Raw genomic sequence first — 17,395 nt, 5'->3', positions numbered from 1 at the left:
TTGTAGATTGCCCTGCTGGGCAGGGAGTAACACTGTGGCTACTGATGCAGCTCAGACAGCCTGGGAACGAGGAAAGCAAGCCGCTGTACAATGGCTTCCTGCTCTACCATGTGTCTGGAGAAGGTGGAGAAAGGAGCCTGCCCACAGTTCCGTAAGGAGCTACCCACACCAGCAGTGCTGTTTACCCTGTGAGCCCCCCTCAGAACCCTAATGCCTATACTGGGCGGCAGAATGAAGTTTTTACATTCCCTGTATAACAATAAAATCATCTTGGGCTACTCAGCATTCAGTGCTCCTGTCTAATGGCCCCAACTCGGGTCAGCTGAGACCATGTCCAGCACACCCATCCCCAGGCCGGCCCGCCAGCTCACTGCTCAGCTGTTGCTCTGCCCGGCACCTGCTGAGCCTGGGAAGCAGAATCGCCGGCTGTGAGGGCCGGTTCCCCACCCCTGGTCTCCACAAAGGGCTCGCACTGGTCCCCATCTGATTTCTCTTGTGAGAGACTGGTTGTGGTAAAGCAAAGCTGCACACCTCAAAGGGAAGGGCACCCCTCTAACCACCGCACTTAATTCCAGAACCTTCCACTAGGCCATACCTCTTCCAGGTAGGTTCTAGTTATCTTCCATTATGCCATACCTTTCTAGGTTCCAGAACCTCCTACTGCACCACCAGTTAGCGGACATTTAAGATTCAAACCACAGCAAGAGATTACTGTTTATTATGAAACGGTTTTTTAAAATTCTAGACAAGTCACCATTTCCTCATGGCTACATATATTCTTGGTCACACCCTCGTTGAAGCTGACCTTGGGCAGGCTTGGGCCAGCCCAGCACCCACAGCCTGAGCTTAGAGCCGGTGTCCTGAACCCTAAGCTACAAGCTGCAGCTCAAAGCAAGTGGTGGTAACGACTTAGGCATATTTAGAAAGTAAAGGCTAGGGTTGGGAATGTGGCCTTGTAGAGTGCTTGCCTTGCATATATGTAGCCCTGGATTCGATTCCTCAGCACCACATATATAGAAAGAGCCAGAAGTGGTGCTGTGGCTCAAGTGGTAGAGTGCTAGCCTTGAGCCCAGAGAAGCTCAGGGACAGTGCTCAGGCCCTGAATTCAAGACCCAGGACTGGCAAAAAAAAAAAAAGGCTAGAAGTGTGGCTCCGTGGTTTAAAAAACCCACAAAAACAACTATTTCAATCCTCAGAAGAGTCCATTTGGGGGTTGAAGCCCCAGCTTGTTGCCATCAGCAGGTGTGCGGTCAGGAGACCAGGTGGCAGCTCGGGTCAGCGGGATGGCGGCTGGCTGTGCCCTGGGGGCCTACAGGGGGTTTCTGCGGACATCGATCATCCCTGGACTGGCCCTTCGGGGCTCCCACCGGGACTTGGACAAAGGTCCAAAGTTCCAGGACAGGCCCCCATCCCCCACAGGTAACACCCGGGCCCCTAGGGGCTCAGCCACCTCCCGCGGCCTTGGGTCCTCGAGGCAGCCCTGCTCCTCGCCGCCCAGGCTGGAGCGCTTCCACGTCAGGGGCAGCGGCCCACGCACCGAGTCCCTGGGCTCCTCCCTGGCTCTGGGCCCCGCTTCGGGGAGGGAGGGCGGCCAGGAAAGCTCAGGGCCCACTGGATGGAGCCCATCTTCTCCAGGGCCCTGTCTGTGCTCCAAGCTGAGGCTCCTCCTTTCGCCCCCTGCAAGAGAACAGTGGGTCCTTGTCAGAGGACTGGCTTTTCCCATGTCCCATGGCTGTGAGCATATGGAACAAGCCAACAAAAACCAGCGTGATCCAGGCACCAGGGCTTGAGTCTATCCTAGCTACTTGGGAGACAGATCAGGGAATCACAGGTGAGGGCCCACCCAGGCATCAGAAAGTTCAGGAAACTCATCCATGGCTAAATGTGGGGGAGCACGCCCATCATGCAGCCTGGCCGCGCTCAAGCTGGGCGCCTGGCAGCTCAGTGACCAAGGAAAGCACAAACAGACTCAGAGTCTACGCTGACCCAGGAAGAAAGCAAGACCCGGCCTGGAAAACAGACCGGAGGAGCGGCTCAAGTGGCAGAGTACCCGCCTAGCAAGCGTGCTGCTCTGAGCTCAAACTTAAAGTACCGGAAAAATGAAACAGTGCTGGCGAGGGTTCAGCACATTCCCCCAGAGGAGCGTGTGACGTCCCCACAGCCCGAGCCCCACGGCTGGGCCGGCACAGTTACACCTGCCTGGGCCTGCGCAGCTCCCCCCGGGCCACCCGAGCTTCTGCCGCAGCTCCTGGTTTATCCACAGGTGGCGCCCCAGTTCCTTCTCCAAAGCTTGAATCCGGGCTTCATAGTGCCTCTTGCTGTCCGCCAGCCCCTCGCCCAGGTGGTCTGGTGAGGGAAGGCAGAGAGGGGCGTGAGGGACTGCTGAGAGGGGCCGCGGGCCTTTGGGGGGCACGCCAGGGGCCACAGCCGCTGACCTCGTCCCTGCTGGAGCAGCAGCTGCACGCTCTGCTCGTGCTCCTTCTGCTGCAGCGTCAGCTGCCGGTCCATCTCCAGGCGCTGCCGCTCCAGAGCCACCTCCAGCCAGTACCCCAGCCGCTGCTGCTCCTCCAGCTGCATCTCCAGCTCCGAGAAGGCGATCTGCTGCCGGTGCTGCTCCTCCCGCAGCGTCACCACCTGCCGCCATCAGCCAGGGTCACCGCCTGCCCCCCACCCTGCCCCTGCTGGAGCCGGGCCGCCTGCAGCCCACGACCCACCTTGTCAAAGTACTTGCAGAGCAGAGCTCTGGTCTCCGAGGAGGAGAGGTAGCTGAGCTTGGCCATGAGGTTCATCTCGCACTGGGACAACAAGGAGGCGGAAGCCCGCAGCACCCGCTGGCGGCACGTGATGGCCTCATTCTTGTACTCGATGGCCGCATCCAGAGCCTCGATGGCCTCGTCCAGCTGGAACAGCGTCCGCTCCTCCTGCGGGGGCAGAAGCACGGGTCGAGGACGGAGCTCTCTCCTGGTCGAGTGGCACAGCAGAGCCCGTGGCCAGCTCGAGGGCGCACCTCAGGGGACAGCAGGCTGCCCTGCCTCAGCTTGCCATCGATCTCCAGGCGCTGCTTGAGCAGCGCATCCTTCTCCTGGCGCAGAGCATCGATCTCGCCGCGGATCTGCTGCTGGTTCTGGGCACTGCCCTGCCGCAGCTGCCCGCTCTTCTCAGACAGCTCCTTCTCCAGGTGCTCCAGGCGGCTGGACACCCGGACGATGTCCTCATTCAGGGCCTGGGGACAGACAGCACCGCCAGGAATCAGGGAGAGAGCAAGCACTGTGCCTGTGGGTGACGGACCGGACCGTGGACTCCAGAAAGGACAAGGCATGTGGGTCCTTCCTGTAGGAGACCCACAGTCCCGAGTCCTCAGCTCCCAGAGCACAGAGGCGGCACGGGACAGCAGAGGACGAGGGCAGAGCTGGGAGGTGAAGCTGTCAGGAGAGCGAGGGGTGGGACATGGGGGATTTCCTGGCCAAATTCCACAGGCTCCAGCAGCCGTACCGTGGTGGGGAAGCTGTGGGTCACCTATCAGCCCCCCAACTCCCAGATCTCTGCATGCTCCAGGAGGGCAGGGGGGAGATGGGCCCCTGCACCCCACGGGCTCTTAGTTTGTGCTTGTCATCGCCCCCCTACTCCTCCCAGCCTCACTCCATCCCATCTGACAGGAGAAAAACCGGCTCAGATGTGCAGCTTCCAACTCAAGGCAACAACGTGAGGTGGAGCCAGACTGCCTGCCTCAGCGACAGCTGGGTTCCGCTTCCTCCACCCACCCAGCACCCATTCTCCCTGCACAGGCAGAACTCTGAAACAGACGGGGTGGATGGACACCCGGATCTCACACGGAGCCAGTCCTGGGTCACAAACACCCACGGGCCCTCCAGTTCTCGTGGCTTCACTCAGAGTCACATAGGTCACCTGTCTGGACTTCCTAGCAGGACATCACCTGGGAGACCGTCCCCGGCAGAGACTCATGTTCATCTCCTGGTGTGGCCTCACCTCGGCTGATCTCAGGGGCTGTCCTCCCCTTGCAAGGCCTCACCTGGCTGGACCGCAAGCGCTTGCTCTCCAGCCCCGTCTTCTCCTGCACCAGGGCCTCCTTTTTGGCCAGGATGTCCTCCCGCTTGCGGAGTTCCTCCCCCAGCTCCTCCAGCGCCCGCCGCTGCTGCAGCACCTTCTCCATCTCCTGGTCCAGCCACCTCTTCTGCTCCTCGATCTTCTGAGGGTTGTGAGGAGGCAGGATGGGCCTCAGCTCCAAGCCCAGGCTCAAGGCCCCACCCACGGCCAGCAGTAGCCAATCCCGCTGCAGAGCACGCGCCCCGCCCACCTGCTGCTGCTCCAGGCTGACCACAGAGCCATTGCTGCCGCTGCGCCTCTTCCTCTGGAAGGCTGCGATCTCTTCTGTCTTGATCTTCAGGATCTTCTGCTGCTGCTCATGCTTCAGCTCCAGCTCCTGGTGTGGACATGGCCGGTTGGGGTATCACAACACCCCCGAGCCTGCCCAGAGCGACACCCCAAAGCTACAAGAGGATCTGACCCCTGTGTGCACCTGCAGCCTTGCTGGGACTGGCAAGCAGATGCAGATTCTCCCCCAGCGCCCAGGATGCCGGACACCCACAGCTCCAGCCCACTCAGCTCTCTCCAGAGTCCCACCTGTGCCCCAATTTTCAGAGGAAAACCTGCTCAGAGGGGCTACGGCCACTGGCGTTGTAAGATCACAAGGCAATGACGAGGCTGGGCCCCCGCTGGGGCTCCTGGCCTGGACCCCCTGCGCCCTGGGCTCCGGCCTGACCTTGACACGGTGCTGCCGCTTGTTCATCTCAGTCTCCAGGCGCCGCTTCTGCTCCGTCTCATCCCGCAGCCGCTGCTGCAGCTGCCCCTGCTGCCGCCTCATGAGTTGCACATTCCTCTCCAGCTCCTGCAGCCGCTTCTCGCGCTGCGCCGACAGCGACACCAGCCGCTCAGTCACCTGTTTCTTCTCCTTCAGCACCTGGGATCCACACAGCCATACATGGGGCACCTGCAAGCCTGGCTTAGTGCCTTCCCCTCGCCAAGGAGCAACGGACAGATGAGGGGCGCAAAGCAGAGGGGCCGGCAGGTGGATGAGAATAACAAAGTAACAGCAGCAACTCTGGCATTCCCCATGCGTCCAGCACACAGCTCGGCTCTGGGTTCATTAAATGAGCCTCACCAGTACAACAGCCGTGACTCCTGCTATCCCCACAGTACAGATTAGGAGCAGAGAGATTAGGAATAGGTACAGATTAGGCACAGAGAGGGTGGGGAACTTAACCCAAGACACACAGCACAGCTGAGATCCAACCCAGCAGTTGGACCCAGGGCCCAGACTCCTGACCCGTCTACTTATTGCCTTTGGATGGATCTCTGCACTGAAGGAAGGGGGAGGGAGGACCAGAGAGGACCAGGGAGGGCAGGGAGGACAGGGAGGGGGGAGGGAGAGAGCATGGAGAAGTGAGTGGAATCACAGCAGGTAAAAATTAGGAAAAAGGAATCGAGGGCTGGGAGATGCAGCTCCAGGGTGAGGTATGCAGGCCCTGGGTTTATCCCCAACCTCACAAGAGAAAACAACAAGGATGGACAGTACTATGGGCCCAAGTGAGAGCCCCTCCCACCAAATCCTTTTGTGGAAGCCTCAACCCCAAACTGGAAACATGACTGGAGGTGGACCAGGCCTCTAGAGCAGCCATGGGGGCTAAATGAGGCCAGAATGGGCCAATGCAGAGGGTGCCGGAGGAAAGGCCGAGAACACAGTGTCCCCAACCCAACACACGCTCCAGGACCATACGAACGGAACACCTGCTCTGGTCTGTGGAGCTTTCCTCACAACACCATTAGCAAACAAACACAGATACAAGGGCAGGCGCACACATGGCTGATGGCTGGTCAGTGACTGGTGACACTGATGACATCCATGGACAGACAGAGGTGGACAGCGAGGGAGGGCAGGGTAGAGGGGAACGGGGTGAGCTGAGAGGGCAGACCCTTACCTCGCTCGGTCTTTACACCGAGCTCTGCTGCCCTGCAGGCCCAGCCCCTGCGCCCCCCACACCAGTGGCCAGGACGGAGCTGGCAGCTCTGGCCTGGGCAGGCACAGGGCCCGAGCACACGCAGGGCCTCAGCCCCCTCCCCGCCCCCAGCCTCACGTCCCAGTGCCAAGGGACCCCCAAGGAGGGAGGCCAGGGCTGCCCTCGCCTCCAGCCCAGCCCAGCACTGACCTGCACTTGGCTCTGGGCTGCGGCGACCCTCTTGCGGAACTCCTGCAGGCGGGAGCGCTCGCCCGCATCCTGGGGCTCCCTGCCCTCCAGCTCCCGCAGCTGCCGCTGGCCTTCCCGCAGCTCCGCCCGCACCCGCTCCGCCTCCTGCTCCAGCTGCCCGATGCGCTGGCTGTGCTGGCGGTTCAGGGCCTGGGCGGCCTTCCCTGCAAGCAAGGGAGCCCGGTGGGCACAGGGGGGCTGCTCCCCGAGAATGGAGCTGCGTTCCCCACAACCTGAACGCCTGCCCGGGTTCTGCCGGCGCTCTGCACTGAGGTGAAGCAGGAAGTCTTCCCTCCTCTCCCGCCTGCACGGCCTCCCTTTCTGTGTTTCCGAGAGCGCCCTGTACTCCTGGGGCTGGCCCCAGGAAGCGGGAAGTGTACAGCGCCATGCCTGGCTTGTTCTTTGACATGAGGGTGCCGCGACTCATAGGGAGGAGCCGAAGGCCGGGTTGGCCTTGAACTGCAGTCCTCCCGAGGGGACTGGCTGAGGAGATACTGCGGAGCGCAGGGAGGCCTGTGCTATGCCCTGGACACAAGGACAGGCATGGTCAGTGGTAGAGTGCTTGCCTGAGCCACATAAGGCCCTGGGCTCCAACCCCAAAATGACGTGCATTTTGTTAGATGTGATTTGTGGTTAGATTTTTTTTTTTTTTTGCCAGTCCTGGGCCTTGGACTCAGGGCCTGAGCACTGTCCCTGGCTTCTTCCAGCTCAAGGCTAGCACTCTGCCACTTGAGCCACAGCGCCGCTTCTGGCCGTTTTCTGTATATGTGGTGCTGGGGAATCGAACCTAGGGCCTCGTGTATCCGAGGCAGGCACTCTTGCCACTAGGCTATATCCCCAGCCCCTGTGGTTAGATTTTTTTAAATGTCCAAAAATTGTTGAGAGGTAACTGGATGGCAGAGGACAGGAAGACATGGTGTCTGCAGTTTGCATCAAAATCTACCAGCCCTGAACACGGGGAGGTGGGAACCAATAGGGGAAAATCTCAGGGTCTGCAAAGCTTGGACAGGAAGTCTCTGGAAGGGTGAGCCAGAGGCTGAGATCTGAGGATTGTGATTCAAAGCCAGCCTGGGCAGAAAAGCCCATGAGACCCTTATCTCCAATTAAAGCACCAAAAAAGCCAGAAGTGGAGCTGTGGCCAAGGTGGTAGAGCACTAGCCTTGAGCAAAACGGCTAAGGTCCAGGGCCTAGGCCCTGAGTTCAAGCCCTAGTACAGGAAAAAACAACAAAAGGCAGTTTCTGACTGTGTGTATCTCCCTTGCTTCTTAACTATTTATTGGAAACTGCACAGGAGTGTGTCATACACACAAGCACTAGAATAATGCCAGGGGACCCCGCCCAAGGCCACCCAGGCCATCTCCCGCCTGGGAGCCTGCGGAGCCCTCCCCACCCCAGCCCAGAAGCCATGGGTGGGAAAGAGCCCGCAGGTCGGGGGGCAAGGCCCACCCCATGCCACCCTCACCTGTACGAACCAGCTCGCCAATGAGCTCCTCCTTCATGCGGATGTTGATGGCCAGCTCCCGGATCTTCTGCTGCGCCTGGGCCAGCCGCCACTCAGAGGCTGAGGCAGCAGGGGCCTGTTGGGCCCGAACCACAGCCTGACGGCCACCGGCTGCTGTAACAGGCAGCAGGGTCACCCAGGCTGCGGGAGCAGGGGCCTCCCAGAGTGTGCATGCCCAGTAGAGAGCCCCCCCCCCCCCCCCGATGCCACCCAGCTTACCTTTGGGCCCGGGGGTGGCAGCTCCTGGCTCCTGAGGGTGGGGCTCTGGGCCCCTCCTGTCCGGCGGGCTCCCTGGGCTCAGCCTCTGGCTCCAGCTGTTGATTCCATTCCTGGTGAGCAGAAACTAGAGTCTGTCCTCCACAGTCCAGCCCTGGCCCCTGAACCCTGGTCCCAACCCTAGCCCAGCGCCTGGGTCTGAAGGCCTCGGGGCCCTCCAGCCTCTAGGATATAAGCCTGGTAGACTTCAGAGGCCAGAGACAGAGTTTGAGGGGTTCCATTCAGCTGGGGGGCATCAGGGCCCACCTGGGAGAAATCAGAGGCCTGGGTCACCCCATATTATAGCCACACTCAGTTCAGAACCTCAGTTCAGGACAGCCTGAGCCCCCAGGACTCTGCTACCTCTCTGTCAGCCCGGGTTGGCCAAGCCTGGCCGGCAGGCCGGCAATAGGCTCACTCACCTGCGCAGGTGTAAGGCCCTCCTGGGCAGCTCCTCCTCGTCCTCTGAAGAAGAGCTGCTCCCCAGCCTGTCTGCCTCAGCCAGCAGCTCAGCTCCAGCCTCCCTGCCATTTGTCACCTGCTAGCAGAGTAGCAGGCGCTCGGGAAGCCAGCAGACATCTTCCCACAGCCTTTCCCACCCCAGCTCTGCCCTTGCAGGGCACTGCCCCTCCTGGGTACCAGCCCAGCCTCCCCCTGGTGATCAGGCTCAGCTGGGCACACACATACACCCTCCACACACACCCCACTCCCCACCCACCCCCAGTTCCATGGCGCCTGGCTCTCAGGTACAGGTCGTTCACCCCCATGTCACAGCTAACCACCCAACCTTGCCAGAGCTGTGGGTATGCACAGGCAGGTGCCAAATCGTCCTCCAAGACATTATTTTATTATATTTGGTGCGAGTACTGGGGCTTGAACTCAGAACCTGTCACGCTTGCTCAGTGCCTTTTTGCTCTACCACTTGAGCCATACCAGGTTTTTACTAGTTAAGTTAGAGATAAGTTTCACAGACTTTTTTTTGGCCACGGCTAGCTTCCAACCATGATCCTCAGATCTCAGTCTCCTGAGCAGCTAGAATTATGAGCATGAGCTGAGATGACCTGGGCTTGGAGGCAGGGGGGAAGTAGGCTGGTTAAAGGCTCCGATGTGAAATGAAACACAGGCGACCAAGACCAGACAGATCAGGGCTCATGGGAGAATGAACTTGCCAAGCAAGACAGGCAGAGTGGCAAGCTGTCTCCAGGGCCAGCCAGGCAAGCTAACCTTCAGGAGTGAGAACCAGAACCTTGTCTCTAACCTCCCAGCACCCTTCCTTTCCTCCACCAATACCTGAAACTGGCGGGCTGTAACTCACAGCTGGCTCCATGGAAACCAGGAAGGAGTGCTCAAGCACCACCCCCCCTCCCCATGCTGAGCTGAACCAGCTCAAAACCCACCCCACCCCAGACACCTAGCACAGCCCCTGCTTACCTCACTCCACCGCTCAGAGCCAACTTCATCTCCAGGAAGACAACCAGAGGGCACCATGCCCAGGCGTTGGCTGTGGGCACCCCCAAGAGGGGCTGTGTGAGGCCTGGGCACAAAGGATCCAGGAGGCAGGCCCTGCAGGAGCCCAGGATCCCCCCAACCAGGCCGCACCAACTCTAGCTGCAGCCGAAGTTCCACCATCTCCTCCTGCTGCTCCCGCAACCGGTCACTCTGCAAGACATGGTTCAGAGGATGCCGGGGGCGTGGCTTTGAGGGGGCGTGGCCAAAGCGACAGTAGCTGGCTGGGCGGGGCCGAAGGGGTTTGGCTGATGAGCAGGGCTGCACACAGATGGTCATAGTGCTAGCACCCCACCCTGTGGGACAGAATTGACGATCAAGCACCCCTGGTGCTTGACCTCCCAGTCTCCTCAGTTCCCCAATACACAGCACTAGTTCAGCCTCAAGCCCCTCTGTCTCAGCCCTTTCCCCATCAAGCTTCCCCACAGGTCCTCCACCTCCAGCCCCTGACACTAAAGGATGTGAGGCACAACGCTGTTTGCTCAGGCCTGGCTCAAAAGTGGGTCCAGTGGACTCGATTCTCCATCGCAGGAGAGACCAGGCCCATCTCTCCTCCACCTCATCACACTCATCCCGGGCATCAGAGCGCAGACTTGCCCAACCTCCTCCAACACCCCCACCCCCACCCCCACCCTGCAGGGTGGAAGGTGGCGCCACCTGCAGTTTGTATTGCTCCATGGCGTCCTCCAGCGCAGCCAGAAAATCTCTGTTTTCCTCTTCCAGCCGGGCCACCTGGGTCTGCAAGGCCAGCAGCTGCCCCTCGTCTTCCTGGAGAGTGGGCAGAAGGGCTTTAGGAGTGGGCAGCCTGGACACTCCAGCCTCTTCTCAGCCACCTGACCCTCTGTTCCAAGCTGTCTGGAGCCCAGGCCCCTAGAGGTGGGGGTCACTCAGCAGGCCCCTTGGGCTTTCTCCCATCATTATCCACCAATCCACAGTACTATGACTGGGAACAATCTAGTCTTTGCCTGCCTGCTAGGCACTACCTACATCTTTAGCCCTGGGATATAGTGTCTGATTTCGTAACTATTTTTACACTCAGAGACTCAGGGGCTCAATAAAGAAAAGGACCCTAGTCCTCAGAAGTGACTCTGTGTGTGTCTCAGTCCTGGGGCTTGAACTCAGGGCCTGGGTACTCTTCGTTTTTTTCACTCTACCATTTGAGCCACAGATCCACTTCCGATTTTTTGCTGGTTAATTGGGGATGAGGGGCCCCGGATCCTCAGATCTTAGCATCCTGAATAGCTAGGGCCCTTACCCTCCCTCCCGTTCCCTCGGCCGGGTGCACACCTGAGCCTTGGCCCCCTTGGGCACCCCGGTACCCCGAGCCGCAGGGTCCTCTGCGGAGGCGCTCTCGATGCCGCTGTCGGGACCCGAGGCGGAGCTCAGCGCGCTGCGCTCGCTGTCCACGGCGCACAGCCAGTCCCGCACCTTGCGGGCAGCGGCGCCGGGCAGCCCGGGCTCAGCCTGCAGCTGGCGCAGGAAGCTGTAGGCCGCGAGGGTGCGGGCCCGGTAGTGCGCGCACTCGGCGCCCAGGCGCGCGGCGGCGGAGGCGGTGGTGGGGCCCGGGGCGCGCCGGCCTCGGTGGATGATGCGCGTCTCGGAGCGGTGCCGCGGTGGCCCCCGTGTCGCCGCCGCCTCCTCGGCCCCGCGCTCTGCCTCGGGCTTCCAGTTGACCGAGGCGCGGTTGCGGATGTTCTGGGCGCGGCTGGCGTAGTTGAGGGTGTGGAGGGTCTCATCGAAGTCGGAGGACGAGGGACTGACGCAGGCGATCATCACCGTCTTGGCGTTCCCGCCCAGCGAGTCCTTGAGGATCCTAGGGATGCAGCGCGTCGGGGGGCGCCCCAGGTCAGAGTCGGGGGCGGGGGTCTCCCAGGGGGGACGTCCCGGCCCCCGCCCGGGACAGCCAGGGCTCACCGGGTGATCTTGGAGTCGCGGTAGGGGATGTGGCTGCCGCGGCGCTGCGGGTCGCCCAGGGCGCTGATGACGTTCCCCAGCGCCAGCAGGCTGCTGTTGATCTGGATGCTCTCCTTGAGCCGCGCGCCCGTGCTGCCCGTCTTCAGGACCCTCTCCGAGCCGGCCAGGTCCACGAAGTGGAACTTGGAGAGGAGCAGCTGGCCGGCGGGCCGGGGCGCGCGGCCCGGGGTGCGCCCACGCTGCTCCAGCGTCACCGTGAAGACCGTGTGCGAGCGGCTGGACCGCCGGTTGAAGGGCGTGGATCCCGTGTGCCGCGCCGCGTTGCCCATCTCCAGGAGGCTCAGCACCTCGTCCAGGCCCTCCACGTCCACCTCCTTCACCCCACACAGCACTGCAGGCACGGAGCGGCCGCGGTGGGGAGCGATTAGCAGCCCCCGCGCGCCCCCCGCCCCGCCCCCTGCTCGTCCTGACCCGCCTTCCCCAAGCCCCTGCTTTGGCAATGGGGGTGGAGGGGCCGTCTTGACGTCGGTCACTTTGGGCACAGAACACGCCAAAGTCACCAGGCACGGGGACAATAAGGCAAAGCCACCTACAGCTGGGTTATTCCCTCAGGTGCTACTCTTTCCCAAGGCGTTGAGGGGGGGGGGGGCGGCCCCAGGGCTGCTCACCCACCCACACTCCCGCGATCGTCCTCCCGGAGCTGGATATCGCGGCTGGCAGTAGCCACCTCCAGTAGATCCCGGAGCTCCTCCTTGTACACTTCCAGGTAGGACACGTGCACCAGGCAGTCCAGCAGGTCGTTCTCGTCGATCAGCTTGAAGGCCTCGGCCATGGCCCTCGGGATGATGCCCTGCTCATCCTCGTGCAGGGAGGCTGGGGAGACACCGCGAGGCATCCTGCCACCCCGCCAGCATCTGCCACCCGGCCAGCAGCAGCCTGCGCCCCAGGCCCCTCAGCCCTCCACCACCCACCGCTGGATTTTCTAAAATGAATATTTACTGATTAGAAAACTCCTCACCGCACAGGTTTTTTCCCCCCATCTCTCCTCTGTTTATCTATCTCTGTTTTGCGGTGCTGGGGATCAAATCCATGGACTTAGCATGCTGACAACAATACCCCCAGCCCCATGATATATTATTAAGAAAATAAAACCGTATTGGAAAGAATGGGTCTTGCATAACTTTTCATTTTTAAAGAATAGTTTTCAGAGAGAAACCAGCATGCTCACAGGGCAATTTTTAAAAGGTGGTTATCAAGTTGTTTTGTGCATGTAGTTACTTGTCTGTTTTCCTACAATAAACAAGCATGTGTTCCTAACTGCTATGCTCCCTGCAATTCAGGAGTTGGAATCCTTACCCTGAATGAGACAGTATGAGGGAGGGGGTGATGAGCTCATGGGGGAGGGGAGCCCTGGAGAGGAATTTGTGGCCTTATTATTTGGAGGAGGTATCTGGAGAATCCTGCCTCTGTTCTATTGGCACTTGGACTGCCCAGACTCCAGAATGAGGAGAAATAAACTTCTGATAAGGGGCCACCAGATCTATGATAGTCTATCACAACAGCTGGAATACACTAAGACAGGAAGTATGGCTCAAGTGGCAGAGTGCTAGCCTTGAGCAAAAGGAAGCCAGGGACAGTGCTCAGGCCCTGAGTCCAAGGCCCAGGACTGGCCAAAAAAAAAAAAAAAAGACAGGAAGTAATTTCAGGCAGGACTGGGGATGTGGCTTGGTGATACAGCGCTTGCCTAGCATACAGGAGGATTTGTCCATACCTAGCACGGAAAACAAAAAGAAAAAGAAAGGGGCTGGTCACAAATGGCTCATGCCTGAAATCCTAGCTACTCAGGAGGCTGAGATCTGAGGATTGAGGTTCAAGGCAGAAAAGTGCATGAGAGTCTTAACTCTAATGAATCACCAGAAAACCAAAAGTGGCACTGTGGTTCAAAGTGGTAGAGCTTTGAGCAAAAGAGCTCAGGGACGGGGCTGGGGATATGGCCTAGTGGCAAGAGAGCTTGCCTCGTATACATGAGGCCCTGGGTTCGATTCCCCAGCACCACATATACAGAAAACGGCCAGAAGTGGCGCTGTGGCTCAAGTGGCAGAGTGCTAGCCTTGAGCAAAAGGAAGCCAGGGACAGGGCTCAGGCCGAGTCCAAGGCCCAGGACTGGCCAAAAAAAAAAAAAAAAGAGCTCAGGGACAGGGCCTAGGCCCTGAATTCAAGCCCCACAACCAACAACACAAAAAGAAGGAACAAACCAACCAAAGGAAGAAAGGAAAAGGAATAAAGGAAAAGAAAGAGAGACGTGGCTACTGTATATGTTCTTGATACATTGTAATTGTATATATGTATACCTGAGAGAAAAACAGGGCGTAAGATATCACAAGAAATGTACACACTGCCCTACTATGTAACTGTACCCTTTTTGCACAACACCTTGTCAAAAAATTTGTGTTCAATTAATAAATAAATTAAATTAATAAAAAGAAAGAGAGAAAAAAAGAGAAATAGTAACCTCAGAAAGAACAGTTCATGGGGGGGTGGTTAGGGAAGGGAAAGAGGAAAAAAATGAGGGAGGGGGTAACAAGTTTGGCAAGAAATGTTCTCACACTTTACGTATGTAACTGTAACCCCTCTGTACATCACCTTGACAATAAAATTAAATTTAAAAAAGAAAGAGGGGCTGGGAATATGGCCTAGTGGTAAAGTGCTTGCCTCGTATACATGAAGCCCTGGGTTCCATTCCTCAGCACCACATATATAAAAAAAAGCCGGAAGTGACGCTGTGGCTCAAGTGTGGCAGAGTGCTAGCCTTGATCAAAAAGAAGCCAGGGACAGTGCTCAGGCCCTGAGTCCCAAGCCCCAGGACTGGCAAATAAACAAATAAATAATAAAAAGTAAATAAATAAAAATAAAAAAGAGAGAACGGTTCATATAACTTAAAAGCAGGTAGGTCCTTCCATTGGCCAGAAGTGCCCGGGACATTGTGCAATGTCACTCACCCACACTGGCCTCCCCCATGGTGTATGTCTTCCCGGAGCCTGTCTGGCCATAGGCAAAGACAGTCGCATTGAAGCCCTCAAAGAAAGCCTCCAACAGGGGCTGCACGCAGGCCTGGTACACAGCCTCCTGCCCGGCATCCTCTGCCAGCACCACATGGAAGCCAAAGTGGCGGTCACGCCCCAGGGTGACCCGCCCATCCTCTGGCTCCACCTGCAGGCAGCTCTGGTGTCCATGAAGCAGCTCCTTGGGCAGCAGTGGGCGGACTCGAAGGGCCACCCTCACTGGAGCCTCTTCATCCCCCAGCAACCTCTGGGCCTCCAGCCCCATACTAAAGGAAGGACCTGCAGAGAAAAGGAAAGACCATTGTCACCAGCACCTGTATTCCAGGGGCCTAGTCACCCCCTGCAGGTGACCTAGAGCCAGGTCCCACAGCCTGGATGGACTCTGGAGAGATGGGGCAGAGTCACACGGCTTTCCCATAGTCTCTTATATCACAGAAGTCCATCCCCACCTTCTCCTAAAAAGCCAACAGACAAAAAAAAAAAAAAAAGAAGAAGATGGCCAGGGGCTGGGGATATAGCCTAGTGGCAAGAGTGCCTGCCTCAGATACACGAGGCCCTAGGTTCGATTCCCCAGCACCACATACACAGAAAACGGCCAGAAGCGGCGCTGTGGCTCAAGTGGCAGAGTGCTAGCCTTGAGCGGGAAGAAGCCAGGGACAGTGCTCAGGCCCTGAGTCCAAGGCCCAGGACTGGCCAAAAAAAAAAAAAAAGCCAACAGATTCTAGCCCAGCCAGTGGCTCATGTCGATAATCCTAGCTACTGATGAAGCTGAGATCGGAGGATCGCAGTTCAAAGCCAGCCTGGGCAGGAAAGTCCATGATACTCTGATCTCTAATTAATCACCAAAAAGCTGGAAGTGGAGTTGTGGCTCAAGTGGAAGAGTGCTAACCTTGAGCAAAAAAGCTCGGAAACAGGCCCTGAGTTCGAGCCCCAGAACTGATGCGCGCACGCGCGCGCACACACACACACACACACAGAGCCCACAAATCCTTCAAAATGGAGCTGTGACCTCCAAATCCTGCCCAATTCCACCTCCTAAATATCCCAGGATCACCTGAGCTCCTCATCCTCTGGTCAAGGCCCTGGTCTACGCACTGACATTTTGTTTTTTTCTTGCCAGTCCTGGGGCTTGGGACTCAGGGCTTGAGCACTGTCCCTGGCATCTTTTTGCTCAAGGCTAGTACTCTACCTCTTGAGCCACAGCACCACTTCCGGCTTTTTCTGTTTATGTGCTACTGAGGAATAGAACCCCGGGCTTCATGCATGCTAGGCAAGCTCTCTAGCAACGAGCCACATTCCCAGCCCTGCACTGACATTTTGATGGAGCGATTTCTGCCAGTGGTCCTTCTAGATCTCAGACTCCCCACCCTTTCCACTTCAGCAGCCAGGGGCATCTTTCAAAAATGTAATCATGTCATCCCTTCTCAGATTAACCCCCCAAACATTGTCACTGCCTTTGGGACTCAAAGAAAGGCAAGTGTGCTTCCTACTTTAGCCACACTCCTCCCTGGCACCAAGCCATCCTCATCTCTCTACCCAGCAACTGAACTTACCAAAGCATCTATCCTTCCCTGCCTAGCCCAGGCCCTTCAGAGGGCCAAGGAGGTGCCTCTGCTCTGTGCTGCCCCACAAAACACACACACACACACACACACACACACACACACACACACACACACCCCAGTGTGCTGCTCCCATGGACCACTGATCACACTGATGAAATTGCTGAGTCTCTTCTACTTCCCAGATTGGGGGCTGGAGGGCAGGGACCCATTCTGTCCCCTTTGAGCTGCCATCACAGCACCCACAACCAGGTCCAACACAACCCAAGGAATTAGTCCTACCTGCCTCGGCTTACCGCATTCCTCAGCTTCTGCGAACTGCACTTGGATTTACTTTACCATGCCCTGTTGAGCCTCTCCACCGGTGCCCGGCGCTGAGTACACGGCGGTAACTGCCCCATCATACAAGGGGGTCCTCCGTGCACCCCACCCTTGCAGGCTTGCGAGCCCTGCGTGGACCCGGCTTCCCCTGCACCGCTGTCCATGCCAGGCGCGAAGAAGCTGCACGGGGCAGACTCTCCCAAAAGTTTGAAGCCGTGACTACGAAATGGGGGAGGGGGGTCCTCCTCCAGGCCAGGCCCGGCATGCCGGCCTCTGTGCCCATATTTAGGGAAGGGGGAGGGCTGGCCCGCCCAAGGAGGGGCTCTCAGGGGGCTGGAGAGGGCGGATGGGGGAGCCCCCCCCCGGGCCCATCCCAGGGGTCCCGGGCGAGCAGGGTAACGGGACCACCCCGCCGAGCTCGGCGCAGGGGCAGCGAGCGCGCCCCCCCTCCATTCTCACCGCCCCCCCCCCCATCCTCGCGCTCCACTCGAGCCCAGCGCAGCACCCACCTGCTGGAGAGCTAGCGCAGTCCTCCTCCGTGCCACCGGGCCCGACGCCTCCGCGCGGCGCGCTCCGATGCCGTCACCACCGGGACCCTTGCTCCCCCCCCCCCCCCCAAACATCCCGCCCCTCACCCGCAAGTCCGCCCGCCTTTGGGTTGGGGCGGCGCCGCGGAGTCCGCCCGCAGGCAGGGGGCGGGGCCGGAGCGGCCGGAAGGGGGAGCGCTCTCTCGGTGGGCGTGGCTACACGATTGGGCGGGGCTGGAGCAGAAGCAACAGCACCGGGCATCTCCTGCCTCCTGCAGGTCGAGTCTCCCATGAAGAGACTCCACGTGTCTATCTGACTCATCTCCGTCCCGTCTTTACTCCTCTCCCAGTGCCAAGCCAGCCTCCCCAACCACAAGCACCACTGCACAAAAACAACAGCAGAAATCTCCGTCTCCTTCACCACGCTGATTTTCCTCACGGTTCTGCATATTTCTGAAGTTGATTTGCTTCTGACCACTCATTA

The 17,395-nt window shown here is 58.9% G+C and overlaps 1 protein-coding gene across 3 annotated transcripts; it reads right to left on the bottom strand.

The window, feature by feature from the left end:
- Window positions 1-1,144: 1,144 nt before the first annotated feature.
- Kif7 (kinesin family member 7) lies at window positions 1,145-16,999 on the bottom strand. Of its 3 annotated transcripts, none has more exons than XM_048369343.1 (19): window positions 16,894-16,999; window positions 14,439-14,780; window positions 12,112-12,312; window positions 11,440-11,830; window positions 10,813-11,338; window positions 10,183-10,293; window positions 9,451-9,678; window positions 8,442-8,560; window positions 7,984-8,093; window positions 7,726-7,878; window positions 6,225-6,427; window positions 4,781-4,978; window positions 4,316-4,441; window positions 4,031-4,207; window positions 3,008-3,223; window positions 2,715-2,921; window positions 2,436-2,634; window positions 2,200-2,346; window positions 1,145-1,677 (listed from the first exon to the last, which is right to left on the bottom strand). In XM_048369343.1, exons 2-19 carry the CDS (start codon window positions 14,764-14,766, stop codon window positions 1,310-1,312), a joined length of 4,008 nt encoding a protein of 1,335 aa, XP_048225300.1. In that variant the 5' UTR covers window positions 14,767-14,780; window positions 16,894-16,999; the 3' UTR covers window positions 1,145-1,309. The 3 variants fall into 3 exon arrangements, with proteins under 3 accessions (XP_048225300.1, XP_048225302.1, XP_048225301.1); XM_048369345.1 differs by having other exon boundaries at window positions 7,726-7,875; XM_048369344.1 differs by having other exon boundaries at window positions 8,442-8,557.
- Between the last annotated feature and the right edge of the window lie 396 nt (window positions 17,000-17,395).

The sequence above is a fragment of the Perognathus longimembris genome, chromosome 20 (genome assembly GCF_023159225.1).
Source record: "Perognathus longimembris pacificus isolate PPM17 chromosome 20, ASM2315922v1, whole genome shotgun sequence".
Classification (NCBI taxonomy): domain Eukaryota; kingdom Metazoa; phylum Chordata; class Mammalia; order Rodentia; family Heteromyidae; genus Perognathus; species Perognathus longimembris.
This window is presented reverse-complemented; position numbering and strand designations above follow the sequence as displayed.

Bases quoted from the DNA above. Each gene is read 5' to 3' on its own strand.
- Kif7 (XM_048369343.1), bottom strand. From the start codon at position 14,766: ATGGGGCTGGAGGCCCAGAGGTTGCTGGGGGATGAAGAGGCTCCAGTG. The intron at 8,094-8,441 runs GTGAGTGAGCCT...TCTGCTCACCAG, and splicing joins AGGGCCTTACACCTGCGCAG to GAATGGAATCAACAGCTGGA. The intron at 4,442-4,780 runs GTCAGGCCGGAG...TGTCCACACCAG, and splicing joins AGCGGCAGCACCGTGTCAAG to GAGCTGGAGCTGAAGCATGA.